At 44.1% G+C, this 15,615-nt stretch overlaps 1 protein-coding gene across 1 annotated transcript in view; it reads right to left on the bottom strand.

Annotated features, from left to right (window-relative positions):
- The window catches only part of LOC126528479 (putative phospholipase B-like 2), an 88,970-nt gene that overhangs the window by 47,765 nt on the left and 25,590 nt on the right, over positions 1-15,615 (bottom strand). The window contains exons 3-6 of the mRNA XM_050176357.3: positions 14,194-14,440; positions 12,391-12,488; positions 11,761-11,990; positions 949-1,040 (exon numbers count right to left, since the gene is read on the bottom strand). Coding sequence (XP_050032314.2) covers positions 949-1,040; positions 11,761-11,990; positions 12,391-12,488; positions 14,194-14,440 — 667 coding nt within the window. The remainder of the gene's footprint in view (positions 1-948; positions 1,041-11,760; positions 11,991-12,390; positions 12,489-14,193; positions 14,441-15,615) is intronic.

The following is a 15,615-nucleotide window of genomic DNA, read 5'->3' as shown; positions in this document are numbered from 1 at the left end:
GCGCTTTGACATACTGCTTCCTTCCTCGACGAACACTCCCACTGAATGTGCTCAATACGTCTTCGCACGGGCTCGCAGGGCACGCCAAATTGCCGGCTCCCGGCTCAGCGAGTCTCAGGCCGCTCAGAGGAACCAGTACGACAGTCGCCATCGACACATTCGAATTCCTCCTGGCTCCGTTGTGCTCGTATGGACACCATCCGTGTCGGCTTGTCTGAAAAGTTGCTGCCGCGCTACCCGGGGTCCTACACGATATTGCGTCAGCTTGGCGATGTGCACTTCGAGATCACTGCGCTGAACTTATTTACCTTACTATGCCGCGAGTTCACCTCCTTAATAGTTAGCGTCGAGACGGCGCCTTTGCAGGCGAAGGCTATGTTACGGCGCAACCAAAACTGGCGCCGGTTAGAAGATGATTTGACGTGTAGAGGTCGAATCGTTCTCGACAGCCATCTTGCTTATGCATCGTTCTCTCTCTTGTAGATACAGCTCTATACATGGCTTCTGCAACGTAACAATCATACATATATACAACCCGCTGCACTTTTTGTTTGTGGTGGCACCACCAGATGGCACAGCGTGTGAAGAGAACAAGCGCGCGAGAAGAGTCAGGCTGCACACACGTGTCATACATGACACACTTCGATGGCGTTGGTGCTGCGGTGTGTCGTTACATTGCTTCAGTGCGAATCGCATTATTGGCGACACCCATCGTGAGTTCGGTTCCGCGGGAATTTTTGGGACGTTTCAACAGAATTTACGTCAAAAACTACATTACGCGTCACGATGCTTCAAAAGTGCTTAGATGTCGTTAACATGTCTTACGCTGTCTTTCAGAATGAAACGTCACATTGATTAAGTAACACGGACGTACACGTAACCTGTTCACCGCCCCACGTCGGCTGTACAGTAGCGTGTGCGGTATCGAAGGACATCGTGTGCTCTTACCAGACCGGCAGATGTCAGGTAGAAGTCGTCCAAGGAAACCAGCTTGCCGGCGTATGAGGACATGGTTATCGTATGGCCGGGAATGATATCATCTGTAATATAGGCACAGCCTCAGTATACACAAAATAAAACTGACCGCTGCGTTAGTAATCGTGCAAGAAAACACGAGACTTCGATAAGAAACAAAGGTATTGCGCATTTGCCTGTTCATTGTAGAGTTTGCATGTGCGCTCAGCGACTTCGGAGGACCAATGAAGCGAAAATAAAGCTGTCAGATAGCTGATAGAAGCTTTTGCATTGCCTCGAGCGGGAACGGATGCTTTAGCAAAGCTTCTATTTCTTTGTTTAGCGCCAAGCAAAAGTTTATCAGCGGTATGTTGCGGTAACGTAAACAACATGCTCATAGTTGAGTGGGTTTGCTGGTTTGTTGTTACATTGGGCATATGTGAACAACTTCTTACGTTGACGCCTGTGACGAAAAATATAATTAGCTGAAAGCTTGCGCTTGTCCCTGTCTATACATTCTCGTCCTTGCCTGTCGTTGATGCAGTAACTTTTCTTAGGCTGTATATACAAACTTTTTCAAAAGTGCCGATACCTTCCCTGTATACTAGGTCTGCACTGACATTTGCATTTTTTATGAGTTTCACCATCTCTTCTGTCGTTTTTGCCACTATATGAACCCTCGTTGCAAGCAATAGGTTTCCGTGTGCAGTAAGCGCTGGTCGTCGTCTTTTGTAGTCCTTCCGCCTTGTTTCGCTCTGCACCACCTAAATGCATCTACCATACACTCGAGACACGATATATCAATATTTGACAAAGTACCGAAGCGAACAATCACTTTGTTGGAAACTATATGAATATACAGCGTCCGTGAATGCATTGAAAAAGTAGCCTAAAGGCTGCTTATTATTTTGTTATACTTTATATAGAAACTTCAGAAACGCAATCGCGACTGTAAAGCTCTATTAATTTTTGGCCCCAGCTGTTTTTGAATTGGGAATTTTGTACATATATACGTGGCTACTAAACTTGGCAATTTTGAGACGTTTGCCACTGTCGAAACCGCCACAGCACCGCTGACACGATAACTCATCACACAGAAAATGCGACCGTCTCCTACGTGAAACAGTACCCACAACACGTTCGGGCTATCTTCTACTTTCAAGGTTTTATGCACAAAACGCCAAAAAGGCTCGCTTGACTGCAAAAAATCTTGTCATAAGCAAGAATCAAAACAGAGTTTTCTTCAACGATCACTTCAGTTTAAGAAAGAAAGCTCTATTTTATGAAATTTTGAAGCTCAAGAGAAACAAGCAGTGGCAATTTCTATGGACACAATGTGCCATAATTGCAAGAGAAAATGTTAGCAGCGCTGTCTATCAGATAACAACAGAAGTCGACCTCCGCGTTGTCATGTAATACCAGGTTTTAACGCCAGACAAAGCAAAGGCTAAAACGGCGCTGGAACTTCTAAAACCGCCTGAATTCAGTAACCGGCTGTCGAATTTATCTGACTTCTCATTATTCCACATAAAAACAAGGAGCCTCCAGAAACACTACGTCGAATTTTTAGACGTTTTTGCCACACTGAACCACCCATTTCACTTGATTGCTTTATCGGAGACTTGGTCACGCGTGTGAATACTACGCCTTACCTGGCAATCATTTCGAGCTTGCATGTAGGCCACCTTTATCCTTCCAGTATGACACGTAATGAAACTGTGCATGTGGTTCAGCCTTTTACCTCAGTGAAAACGTGACATGCAAAAGTTTGAAACGACGTTGTATTTAAGTACGGATGGTGCGAAGTACTTATTTATCAATGTGGCACCTGACAAAGCATCCCAAAACATTGCGCCTCACAAGAACAAATGCACATTACTAGGCGTGGTCTACAGGTCACCGCAGAACAAAAAAAAATCAGTTTCGGTTATAGCTAGGCAAATTGCTTTAAAAAATTGTAACATCACTACTGAGATCGCTGTCTTGGGTGACCTTAATTCACCTTGATAAAAAAAAAACAAAGCGAGTTCGCCAAATTCAAATACGCAGATTTACTAACCAGGTGCGTATTTGAACAATTAATTACATCATGAACACGCTGTACCAAGTCAAGACAGAACACACTAGATCACCCAATTATAAGCAAACCTGACCACATGTTTTCAAGTGGGACGTTATCATCTGATATTAAAGACCGCCTTCCTGTTTTTGCAACAGTGCAATCCAGTAGTAATTCAAAGCCTTTGCAGTCCCGTATTTTATACAAATTTTTTTAGGCCCTTCACGGCCCGTGCAGGAGTGGTACAGAGATGCAATGAAAAAAAAAATCATGGTGACAAGTCAATACACTGAATGCAGTTAATAAAAGAGTCGATGTTATTGCAACACACAATATTGTCAGTTAACTTGTTCCACTGGGAAATGGCCGACGGAAAAAGGGAATGCGTGTGAACATTAACACGACTTGGGGGAAGATAGATGGTTTTGGAGTGATTAAGTCTGGTTGAACGTTTTGGAGGATCTTGCAGGTAATGAGAAAGTGCTATTTGGAAATGACCATGGTATTATTGATAGATGAATTTTAGTCGTGAAATTGCTCTTCTCTGCGAGAGGGGTTTTAGGTTTGCCCTTGCTAGCAGACTCGAGACACTGGACTGCCTTTTGTAGTCCGAATATACAAACCTAATTGCTAATTTTTGTATGCGTTCTATTTTATTTATAAGGCATTTTTGATGAGGGCTCCAGATTATATCAGCGTATTCTAGGCATGGTCTTATTAGTGTTTTGTACGCATTTGTCTCCTTTTTAAAAAGGACAGTTTGCCTATCGCTTTTTGACACATGGTAGAAATATGAGGCTCCCAGTTAAGGTTAGGCATGAGTTTAATGCCTAGGTATTTGCTACATTCTTTTCGATGCTTCAATGAAAAAAAAATTGGCATCCAGCTTACTCCGCTGTGACCAGCGATAATAAATACGAACAGTTCATTAAAATATTTAGTAAATGCATGATCTTAGGCGGAACTGTCCTAAAAGTTACAAAGCGAATCGTGAAGCGCAAATTGTGTCCTCAGATCAATAAAAGACAAAGACGGTTGGCGAAACTAAAGCGAAATCCACACAGGGTTACTTTAGAAAACAAGTATGGGGCATATAAGAAAAGGCGGGAGATTTTGAGTAAAATTTCTGAGCCGAGTTATTCGGACACAGAGGTCAAGCAAGCGCAGCGTAACGTCAAAGCAACACGGAAAGTAGTAAATACTGCACTAAACATGTGCATTGGCAATAGCCTAGGCGGTATCCCTGTGAACGGCACAACAGCTAGTGGCCCTTGTGCCATTTCTGAAAGCTACAGTAGTTACTTTGCAAATCTGACTTCTAATGTGACCGTAGCCGAGGAAAATAATGAACCATCAGACTCCAAATTGAAAACTAGTAGCCCTAATTTTTCATTTTTTTCAACCTACTTATCCGCAAGAAGTCTCTAAAATAATTCCCTTCCAGAACACACTTCACCCACTAGTTTAGACTTTTTTTTTCTGCGGCCTTAGTAAAACATTGCCAATTAGCATTTGTGACCGCGTATGACATATTACTGAAATACTTAGTACTGAAAGATATCTATAGCGGCTCTACAGCCACCGTAGTCCTCCATAAAGAAAATTACAATATCCCAATAAAGAAAGGCGTCAGGCAGGGAGATACGGTCTCTCCAATGCTATTCACAGCTTCTTTACAGAAGGTATTCAGAGACCTGGATTGTGAAGAATGGGGGATAAGCGTTAATGGAGAATACCTTAGTAACTTGCGATTCGTTGATGATATTGCCTTGCTTTGTAACTCAGGGTCCAATTGCAATGCATGCTCTCTGTCCTGCAGAGGCAAAGCAGAAGGGTGAGTCTAAAAATTAATCTGCAGAAAACTAAAGTAATGTTTAACAGTCTCGGAAGAGAACAGCAGTTTACGATAGGTAGCGAGGCACTGGAAGTGGTAAGGGAATACATCTACTTGGGGCAGGTAGTGACCACGGATCCGGATCATGAGACTGAAATAACCAGAAGAATAACAATGGGCTGGGGGGCGTTTGGCAGGCATTCTCAAATCATGAACAGCATGTTGCCACTATCCCTCAAGAGAAAAGTGTATAACAGCTGTGTCTTACCAGTACTCACGTATGGGGCAGAAACCTGGAGGTTTACAAAAAGGGTTCTGCTGAAATTGAGGACGACGCAACGAGCTATGGAAAGAAGAATGATGGGTGTAACTTTAAGGGATAGGAAAAGAGCAGATTGGGTGAGGGAACAAACGCGGGTAAATGACATCTTAGTTGAAATCAAGAAAAAGAAATGGGCATGGGCCGGACATGTAATGAGGAGGGAAGATAAGCGATGGTCATTAAGGGTTACGGACTGGATTCCAAGGGAAGGGAAGCGTAGCAGGGGGCGGCAGAGAGTTAGGTGGGCGGATGAGATTAAGAAGTTTGCAGGGACGAAATGGCCACAATTAGTACATGACCGGGGTAGTTGAAGTACGGGAGAGGCCTTTGCCCTGCAGTGGCCGTAGCCAGGCTGATGATGATGATGATTACTATGTTATTTTATTGACAATATATGATTTTCAGAATGTTACAGACGAAAACTGCAATCAACGTTTACTTTACTAGAATTTTGGTAGCACCAGATATACTCAAGACATTACGTTTTTGAAAAACATGCAACGTTTTGCCAATTCGTTATTTTTGAATAAATAACAGCCAAGCAGGAAGTTTCACGAGCTGTACCTTGCACTACTCATATTTAAAACAAGACAACACACAAAGTCCTGGGAAGAAATAACCTAATGTTCGTTGTTTATGCGCGATCTCCTATCGCCTGCATGTGGCGGATTGCGATAGGGCATCATAAGTGTCTGAGCTGACTCTATTCTTGCATTCAACAGGAAAATAAGCTCAGTTCGAACTAGTTCCAAAGTAAAAGTGAAGAATTGGTGCGCATGACTAGGATTGAAGGCGTTTCATAAATACTTTCCAATAGCTCACGCACGACTCACAGGGAAGGAGCAATGACACTAGGCATTGAAAAGTCAACAAATACTGTTGCCTACATTCATTCAAAATCTCACACGTGTAGAAATTTACGTGTTTCGCAGGGTTGTGAGTTAACATCGCATTTCCCAAAGATATTGTTACGCGATATTTCGTGGCGGCTGAGTGACCCGGGTAATAATGACCCGGGTAACAAACACGTGGAAAGCAAGCTTAGTAGGCGCGCATCCGACGTGATTCGAGAAAATGCGAAGTTTTTTCATACATAGGTTGTTGACTGCTGCATGGTCCATTGCATAATACCCTGAAAAGTACATCTTTATCATGCACTCATGTGAACATATGTTCAGGCGACTTCCTTAAATTGTATGCAACAATTCTTGTTGATATGCCCGAGACACCGACATCAGTGCTGACACAACTCCACGTGCGGTGAGCGATTATTCTTGACTAATTCTTCATAAAATACCAAGTTATATACCAAATACCAAGAAATACCAAGTTATATGGGTAGACCGCTATTGCGAATATCGCGTTTTACAGATGTCTTATTTTTGCAAAAAAAGAATTGAGGAATTGGCTTACATCCATAGCGGCTTTGCAGCGTCATAAAATACCAGTACATCTAAGAATCCCTGATCCTTGGTACGTACCACGTTTCCGCACTGAATACAAATTACAATCTACTAAACACAATTTACCAAAAATCCTTAATAATTACACTGACACTTCTAATTTTTCTCACATTATTGAAGATGTGTTTCGTTCCCATGTAAACATATATATTTCATGTATAATGATTCTAATTATGTGGTGCCCTTTGATGATTCTTTTTCTTAAACTTATAAAATATCCTCCAATGTTGTTTGTTTCTGTATCGCAAGATAATTATCCTTTCAATGGGCTTATATTTGCAAAATGTTACAATTGTTTTTGTCTGATGTTTGCTGTTATATTAATAGAAGGCAGAAACATAGTTAAACAACGCGAGCAGGTTCGTGCGCCCCCCTCAAGAGGACAACGGCGTATTGGAGGAAAAGACGACGAAATAATGGCACGTGTTTTCGCCGCACGCACTCGGATCGCAGGTGGCCGTTGTTGGCGTCTGCAAGAAGAAGACGAGGTGACGCTACGCTCGAGAGAGAAGAAGAAGGCCTTCCTGATCTCCCGTTTAGAACGCGGCAGTGCTTTTTATTTACCCCCAGGGCACAAGTTAGCCCACAATAAATAGTTGTATCTGGACTCCCTTAACCGTCCGTTACAATATGTTTGATGTTTTAAAGTACTCTCTGTTACGCCCTGCCATGTACAACGTCTCTTGGGTCCAGTCAAGCTGCTTATGGCAGCTTTTAGCCCAGGAGGACGTTTCAAGCGTGTACTAGAAGAATTAATAAAGTTGAAGTTGAAGTTGAAGTTGACGCTAGGGAGCTTGCCTTCAATTTTTCCCGCTAATAAAAGCGCATTCCTCTCAGCAGAGGAAACACCCCACTCACTGCAGTTTGCTGACGGCTACCCGTCACTTCTGCGCTACGCGTCGCAGACGAATTCAGCGTCCACGCTGCTGACGTGATGCGTAACTGGTTAGGATCATCGGTACACGGTGTTTCCTGTACCCAGGGGCTGACGAAGCATGCGAATAAAAGGGTGGAGAGCAGAGAAGGCGCCGTATACGGCCAGTACTTCATGCCGAAAGCAGTGCATTGTAGAGACTGAGCTCTGCATTAATAAAATGCTGAGGTAGCTCGTCGGCTGCGACGGAAAAAATGCAAGCCCGACTGCTGACTTTGCAGGAACCCACAGCAAGCGTCTGTGCGAGAACAAGCTACTTTGGGCACGAAGGAAGATCTCCCGACACTAGTAGTTGGCAGAGCAGCAAAGGTGACGCGCCTCGCAAGCACGTGCCGCAAGATGATTAATGGGCGGCTGCGCTTGTGCTTCATGATAAAAAATGACGCACAGCGCGAATGACAAGGACTACGAGAGACGACATACACAGCGCTGACTTCCAACAACATTTTATTGCGTTGCCACATCGTGCGTATATATACGAGAGGGGGCATGCGCAGAAAATGAAAGGCAGTCACAAGGGGTGTTCTAACAGCAAGTCACTGAATTGAGAACATGGTCACTTGAAAAAAAACGAACATTACGATTTCTATCTGTTCAGATACGTGACTTCACTAGTGGTCAGCGCGATAGAGGGGGCACTAACGCACACACTACCCAGTTTTCTGATGAAATCAGGTTCTATAATTTCCCGGGCAAGCTGTGAGCTCTGTCTCGCTAAAACTTCTGTATTTTCAAAGAGAGGCACGCAGCCGCAGTCCCGGCAATGGATGCCCAAGTGGCCTTGAGGATTGTTATGGACGTTGTTACAGTGCTCTCTTAAACGATCGTTTAAGCACCTGCCTGTCTGCCCAACATATTTACCGCCGCAAGACAGGGGAATTTGGTAAACCACATTCCTTGCACATGTCACAACGTTTTCTGTGCCCGACAGAGCAACAACTCTGTCGAGATTTAGGCGTGTTTACACGCTTGCAGAGCCTTGCCAGCTTTTCCGGGGCTGAGAAAACCACTGTGATTCTTGCACGCTGCCCAATCTTTTTTAGCCTATGGGAGACATCATGCACATACGGCAGCACTGCAAACCTGCGTCTTCCAACCGGCTGTTTCCTTGACTGAGCGGGTTCATCACGTTTTGTGCGCCTCAGAAGCTGTTCCGCTATGGCTGAAATTAAAGCCAAAGGGTAGCCAGCCCAACAAAGGCGACCAACCTGTGCAGCAAGACTATGTTGCATATTTTGTGAGCAAGTTTTATTGAGGCTGTTAACGAGGCATAACTTCATAATACCTCGTTTACCGAGCTTTGAGTGTATCGAGTTAAAAGGCAAGAGTGGCTTCTTACTTCTCGGTTCGAAGCACCAGCACACATGTTTGTTAGCAAGGCACAGGCTGAGATCTAGAAAGCACAAGGAATCATCAATGTGGACCTCAAGCGTAAGTTCTAGAGGCTGCAGCTCTTCATTAAATACCTCCAAGACTTCCGAAACAGCAGGCTTGAACGCATGATCAGTGCAATTAATAAATAGCAGGTAGTCGTCTACAAACCTGCATACTTTGAGAACAGGTGACGCGTCTAGGTGACCATCAATATTGCGATCATGATGAGCTAGATGCATATCACTTAGTGCCGGCTCCAGGCATGATCCTATACAAACACCGTTCCTTTGTATGTAATTTCGTTCATTTCGTTGATTCCATGAGGTGAAAGTTGATTGGAAATAGAAGGTCAGCAATTCAAGAAAGCCGCAAACAGAAACACCTGCAGCATTCTGAAAGCCAACTGATCCAAAGTCATCAATGCATTCTTCAACAAACAGTAGCAACTAGTCATGCGGAAGTTAATAGTACAGATGTTTAGCGTCGATCGAGAACATCTTGAGTCCCTTTTCATTCTCTCTCAACAAACTAATAACTTCACCAGAATCTCTAACAAGGAAAGGATCGCCAATGATTAGAACGCTTAGTTTACCTTACAAAAACAAGCCAACAGCTTTCTGCCAAGTCGCTGCTTCAGTTACGATAACCCACAGAGAGCAGTCAATCTTAGGCGTCTTAGCTGAAAAGAAAATATCTATGCTTAGCTTTTAAGTTTTTTTCTATCACTTTCGCTAGCTTGTCAAGAATAAGTGATTAGCATAGTTTTTTGTTTCAATTTCACGTTTGCAAGGGAAACACTGTCATCACGTTTAAAAACTGAATCAATGGCAAGGGTGGCCTTCGAATTGAAGTCACCCAACGACAGGACAGCGAAACCACCTTCTTTGTCAGAGGGTAAAAGTGATAACGACTTCGCTTTCAGAAACAATGTAACATATCCGATCGGGAGGACCTTTGTGGAAGGTTTATAACGCGTCAAAACATCCACACCTTCTGCAACACACCTTTCAGATTCGACATCCGGGACACGTCCTGCAACTTGCCTGACAAGGGTGAGCAGCTCATGTGGCGACTTTCGAGGTTCCACAGCAAACCTAGGCCCAAGGGCTAACACGTGCTGCACCCTTTCTGGAAGCGTCACATCTCCAGCAGGGTGCACATTGTTCCTCGGCAGTGATTGCTTCTTTAGCGTGATGCCGCTAGTTGTAGAAGCGCATGCTGCGAGATATTCAGCAGTTCTGTTGACGATCGCAGACAACTCACGCCACTTTTTCTATACCGTAAACGGCTTGTCAGAACTGTGAAGCTGAAGAAACAAGACGTCACGGTAGAAGCGGCCTTGGCGCTGCCATGCCTAGCGCAGAATCTTGCAGGTCCTCACGCTATGCCCACAAGAGGGTTTGAACCCACCACACAAGGCTGCCACTTCTGGAGGTAGTCAGCGCTGTGTATGTTGTCTCTCGCAGTCATTGTCCTTTGCGCTGTACGTCATTTTTTATCGTGAATTATCAACTAGCCCAAGCAACCACCCTAGCTTGTGCTTCGTTGGCATCCGCGTCTCCGTCGGCAGCCTCGTTTCTGATATGCAAGACTGTAACTTCATTCTTTACCAATAAATTAACTTCCCGTTTGATTTCGAAGGCCACTGCAACATTCCTGAACGTAACCTAGAAATTTTGCACGTTACATATATTATTTCCCTCAAGATCAAATAATTTCCCTACCAATCTCGTATAATTTCGTCAGGAGACAGCGAAATATCTACGGGATAAGAGATGCGGATAAAGGAGTCTTCAGTACAAAACCTTTATTTCTTCTGGCCCTCTTTGGCTTAGTTGGCCATTAGTTTAATTGATTATTAGTTACGGCTAATCTAAATACTCGCTTCGACTGATTCGCCTTTCTGATTACACAGGAAGCCTGTTGATGGTGACTTCTTGATGCATTTAGGTGCGATGAGTAGGCTTACTTTGCTGTTACCCGCTGCTTGTACTTTACTGAAAGTATTTATCAGCGTGAATTCAAATACCAAGAAGCTTGGATACATTGTTTTTTTCTTTCGTTTCATCTGCATTAGTAGCAACGTGTTCATTCATAAACGTACATTTGGGAAGGTTTCACGCTCCGATGCCGGCGATATAGCGATTACACCTTCCACGCAATTTACGCCGAATGGGTGTTCTGATAATGTTTTCAGACCGCGTTTTGATTTGTGCTTACCGTGCGTGTCACTCATTCGCCACGGGACGCATGCTTGCTGGCCAACGTGCAGAAAGCTGCTTTGTTCTAACACGTAAAAAAATATTGAAGAGCATGGATGCAGGGACATCTACTAATCGCACCTGTAATACGAAGGCCTTCAGTAGGTCGTCTACAAGCAACGGCGAAGTTGTCATGTTGTGGTTTTTCTTTTGTTACGAATTTAATGATAATCACAAGTTCATTCCTTATACCTAAATACCCGGGAATTTCAGCCACAAGTTTCTTAGGTTTTCTATTCACACGTGTGACCGTACACGCGTGTGCAGTGATTTTTTTAAATTACTACACTTCTTCAATAATCTACAAAACATGTTATAGTTTCGTCACTGTAGACTAAATAGGTGCCAGAGAAAATGTTCTTTTTGAGTGTGTGAGAAGCAAGAACGTCAGTGTCAGCCTCCGTAAAATGGAGATCAAGACTGCAATTCTGTTCATTATTGGCTCCTCAAGTGCTTCTCAAGTCACTCGTGTATATCAGATGTCGAAGGCGCAAGTCTCACAGTTTACTATGCGGGAGGAAACGGCGCATGCAGCGACCTCGTACCGCGGCATACTCACTTGGTCCCATAGTGTCGGGCGCGTAGTGCCAGGGAAATGTGTACTTCTTCTGAATTCTCAGCATGCTCTTGTACAGGAACCACGTGTTATGGGCCACGTAGAGATCTTCGTTGTCACCGACGACTTTAACCAACGCCGAACATGCTGGTACCAGGCTCAGAGAGTTCGAGTCTGGAGTGCGATTCAGGGCTGGCTCGAGCTCCGACAAATCTCCCACGAGGCTGAAGAATCTGGCAAATGGGAACGGCCTTTGTTCACCGTTGCGTTTAAATTCAGTGCATTAAAATACACTCCCGTTTCATGAAAACGAGTAAAAAGTCCTCTTACAATTATCACAGCTGCTAGTTAGGTAAAAAAAAAGTTGCTAATATGCGACAGTCACTACGGCACGCAATTTCAGCAGTATGGTGTGAATTTCAGCAGCTTGCGATAACGTTCGTTCTTTTTTTATACTAAACGCATGTAGAAGCGCAACGAAGTAATGCACTTATTGACTGCTCAACACGTCTGTATCTTTTCCCACTGCATTGACTACACTGGAGTCAATGAGAGTATAAACGCCGAATCAAGGATTGCCGTTCTTTTTTTTCACTGAAGAAAAACGGTAACTGTATAGGCGGAAGAGCTTACATCGCTCTGGTGACATTTGTAGTCTGTCGCGACGTGTCAAGCGGGGCGTCCTCGAAGGCGTCGCTCAAACCACGAAGTTGCTGCATCTGGAGGTGTACCTGTCGAATGAGAAAATGAAAAAAAAAACACAATTGTTTAAATCTCACAAAAACAAATACCACGTCTACTTCAATACCATGTGATCTCAATGCTGAAGGCTGAATCGTGAGGTTGAGTTATACTTTCACATAACTCTGAAAGATTCAAGTTGCAAGGCCGTTAAGTAAGTTTACGCATTTTCAATGACCAAGCGAAATGGCTACAAAGCCATTCAAACGGAATCACGATGAACTTTGTTGCAATGCATATTTGATGCGTGTTTGCAGAAATGTATGTGCTGTGCCAGCATAGACCAAATTTGAGGATCCGTTAGGATTCCGCACTTTGGAGGCATCGGGGGAGCTCCAGAATTCCAATGAAAGCCAGTGCTCCTGTAAGTAATGACGGTGCGGTAGAGAATCTGAAAATGATCATTGCAGAAACTCCTACCGATAAAACCTCGTTAATTTCATGTCCAATGAGCGGACTTTCCCAAGCAAGTTTTGAGGCCATTTGCATCTGCATTCTTCAAGCGTGATTACCTGATTACAGGTAAAGACGGTACAGCTTTCGTATATACAAATTGCATGTAAATGCACGCTCTGCCTTGTCGCACAAACAAAATGGACAAGATGGCGACCGCTACGCCGCTGTCGATAAACTCCAACGAGCATGTTACTCTGTGATTGCCATTTTATTTTGCAGGCTTCTTCATTTCTCTACTGTCGCTTTCCACCCGACGACGCACCCTCACCAACTCGTAGCTCTGTATTCATCATTTTTGCGGCCTCAATGTGAACAGCCTACTTTTCGTCGGTCAACAAGTGTGAACCTATAAAGCACGGATGGGCTGCCATCGGTTTTTCAGCACTTCAATACAATGAAATATGTCTTATTAAAGTCGCCTTGTGCTTATGGGTAGCGAAACGGACCGTCCAAGGACCAAATGCTACTTTTAACTAAGATTATACTAAAAACATAAACACCAACGAACTAGGTTCATGACGTTCAACCCTACGCTTTCCTGCTATTCCCTGTTCCTTCACTAGAAGTATATTTGAGTAGGTGCCGCAGCTATAATGTATCTGTCCCTGGCCCAGTTTTTCTGGAACTTGAATTTCTTAAGATCGTGTCGGTAAGTGGAGAGCAAAACTGCCAAATAGTGCTGTACTGTCCCAGCGATAGCATGAATGAACCACGAATCAAGGCAGAAATGCAGAACTATGATCGTGCTACTTGTCTAAAATAAAAAGCCGCCGCAGATGCACCGTACAAATGATACTCTTTTGCACTGGATTAGACAAACATGACTGCTGCTTTTGTAAATAAACTTTCAAGTCTTCCTAAGAAGACTAATTCCAGTCTAAGGCTGACAGAGCGATTCATTGGTGAAGTCGTTCAGTAGGTGCCTAAAACTAGTCTCTCAAAGCTTCACATAAGGCTTACACAATATAATTCCAATGGTAGTAACATAGCTTCAACAGCATTCAAGCACCCATCGTCAAGAGGATAAAAGTATCTGTGCTGATGTATTTCAAGACCCATGAATTCACCGTGACGGTATTAGTAGCGTTGTCACTCCTAGTAATACATTAGGAAGTCACTTTATTTTGTTGCTGTTCTTTACAGTACGCCTGGCATTTAACATACAAATAAGACGTCTTAGTTTCCCTTTATTTTAAATTACGCGCGTCCGCTCTTCCTAAATCTCTACGACGCGCCTACCAAGTTCCAGTATGGGTCGACGTCTCGCAGACGCTTCTCGTTCCGGCTCGAGTACTCGAGGTTCTTCTCGAGGAAATCGTACAGCTTGGCGCAGAACTCGGTCTGGTTGTCGCAGTAGTGGGCGAACATGTTCTCCCAGTGAGCCTCCATGAGCCTGCGCGTCAGGTACGCCTCCAGGGCACCGGCAGCGTAAGCCTGGACTTCGTCCGGGACGTTCGGGCTCGACTCCACCTCCAGGTAGGCCCAGCTGAAAAAATCAACCGACGATCTAGCTACAGCAACGGAGTGAACGCTGGATGTACTGCAGACCTGAAAAAAGCAGGCTTACTATCTCCTGGAATGACACGTCTAAAGGCGTACTGATGAGGGTAACGAGAAAAGCAGTGCATTAAAGCACGGAAATGCTGTCAAAGAAACTACAGACGCATGCGCTGCTTGTAGTTATTCCCGAGGGCAGCGCCTTTGTTTGTAGCGGTTTCTATTAACCCCTATCCCATTTTGCTTGTGCACTTCCCCGCTTTACGCTCCTTTTATGTCACGCACTTGAATTAACTTGCACAAATAATCATCCTAGTTTGATGCTAATACGGGCAACGTAAATATATGTCCAAATGTTATAAAGAACTTACTTTTCCGTACTTTGTAGATGAAGAAGATGAAACGATACCATAACTACTTTCCCCGCTGTAATGATGCGAGATTGCAGCATCATCTGACAGTTAAAATTTACTTCATGAGCATGTTCATCGTCGGCGACAACAAAATGGTTTCGCAAAAATTCCTGACCACTGCAACGAAAACTCCTGAAAAGGAAGAGCCGTCACAATTATAGTAAGGTGGCTACATCTCTTTCTTTTCATTTGATTTCAATGAAATGACAGTAAGAATTCGACTAATTTCCCCAACTTTCTTGAAGATTCAAGTGTGAGCAGACATTTTGGGCATGAAACGCATTTATGTTCCGTTGTCGGCCTGTCCATGAGTTCCTCTGTCAGTGAGTTCCTCGGCGCGTGCTTTGCGTCGCCTCGAGAGATGGCATCACGGTACGTGGCGCCTCCTTCAGGCGCTTTTCTTCTTCTAACTGGGCACCGCCCACGTGGAGGAGTGCACAGTATGACGTGGTGCGGTGTAATACGGTGTGGTGTGTGGGGCGTGCCGTTATGAACATGCACTACAACCATTTTAAGACTGTGGCTAATATCATCTCCAACCAATCTGCTTTGCCGGTTGCCATATCATGCTTACTTCTACTCTCGATTACGGGAGAGCCAGCAATCTTTTTCTGCTACGACTTCGGGCGTAATTATCACTTCTGGTTTAAGCTTGATAAGTAATAAAGCGGATGTCTACGAGACTGCCCAGGAGGTCTGCGCCTAGTGGATCGACTGATTGCGGCGCGATTAAACAACTTGATTTGGAACT

The sequence above is a fragment of the Dermacentor andersoni genome, chromosome 9 (genome assembly GCF_023375885.2).
Source record: "Dermacentor andersoni chromosome 9, qqDerAnde1_hic_scaffold, whole genome shotgun sequence".
Taxonomy (NCBI): domain Eukaryota; kingdom Metazoa; phylum Arthropoda; class Arachnida; order Ixodida; family Ixodidae; genus Dermacentor; species Dermacentor andersoni.
The sequence above is the reverse complement of the archived record's forward strand: the minus strand, read 5'-3'. Positions and strand labels throughout refer to the sequence as shown.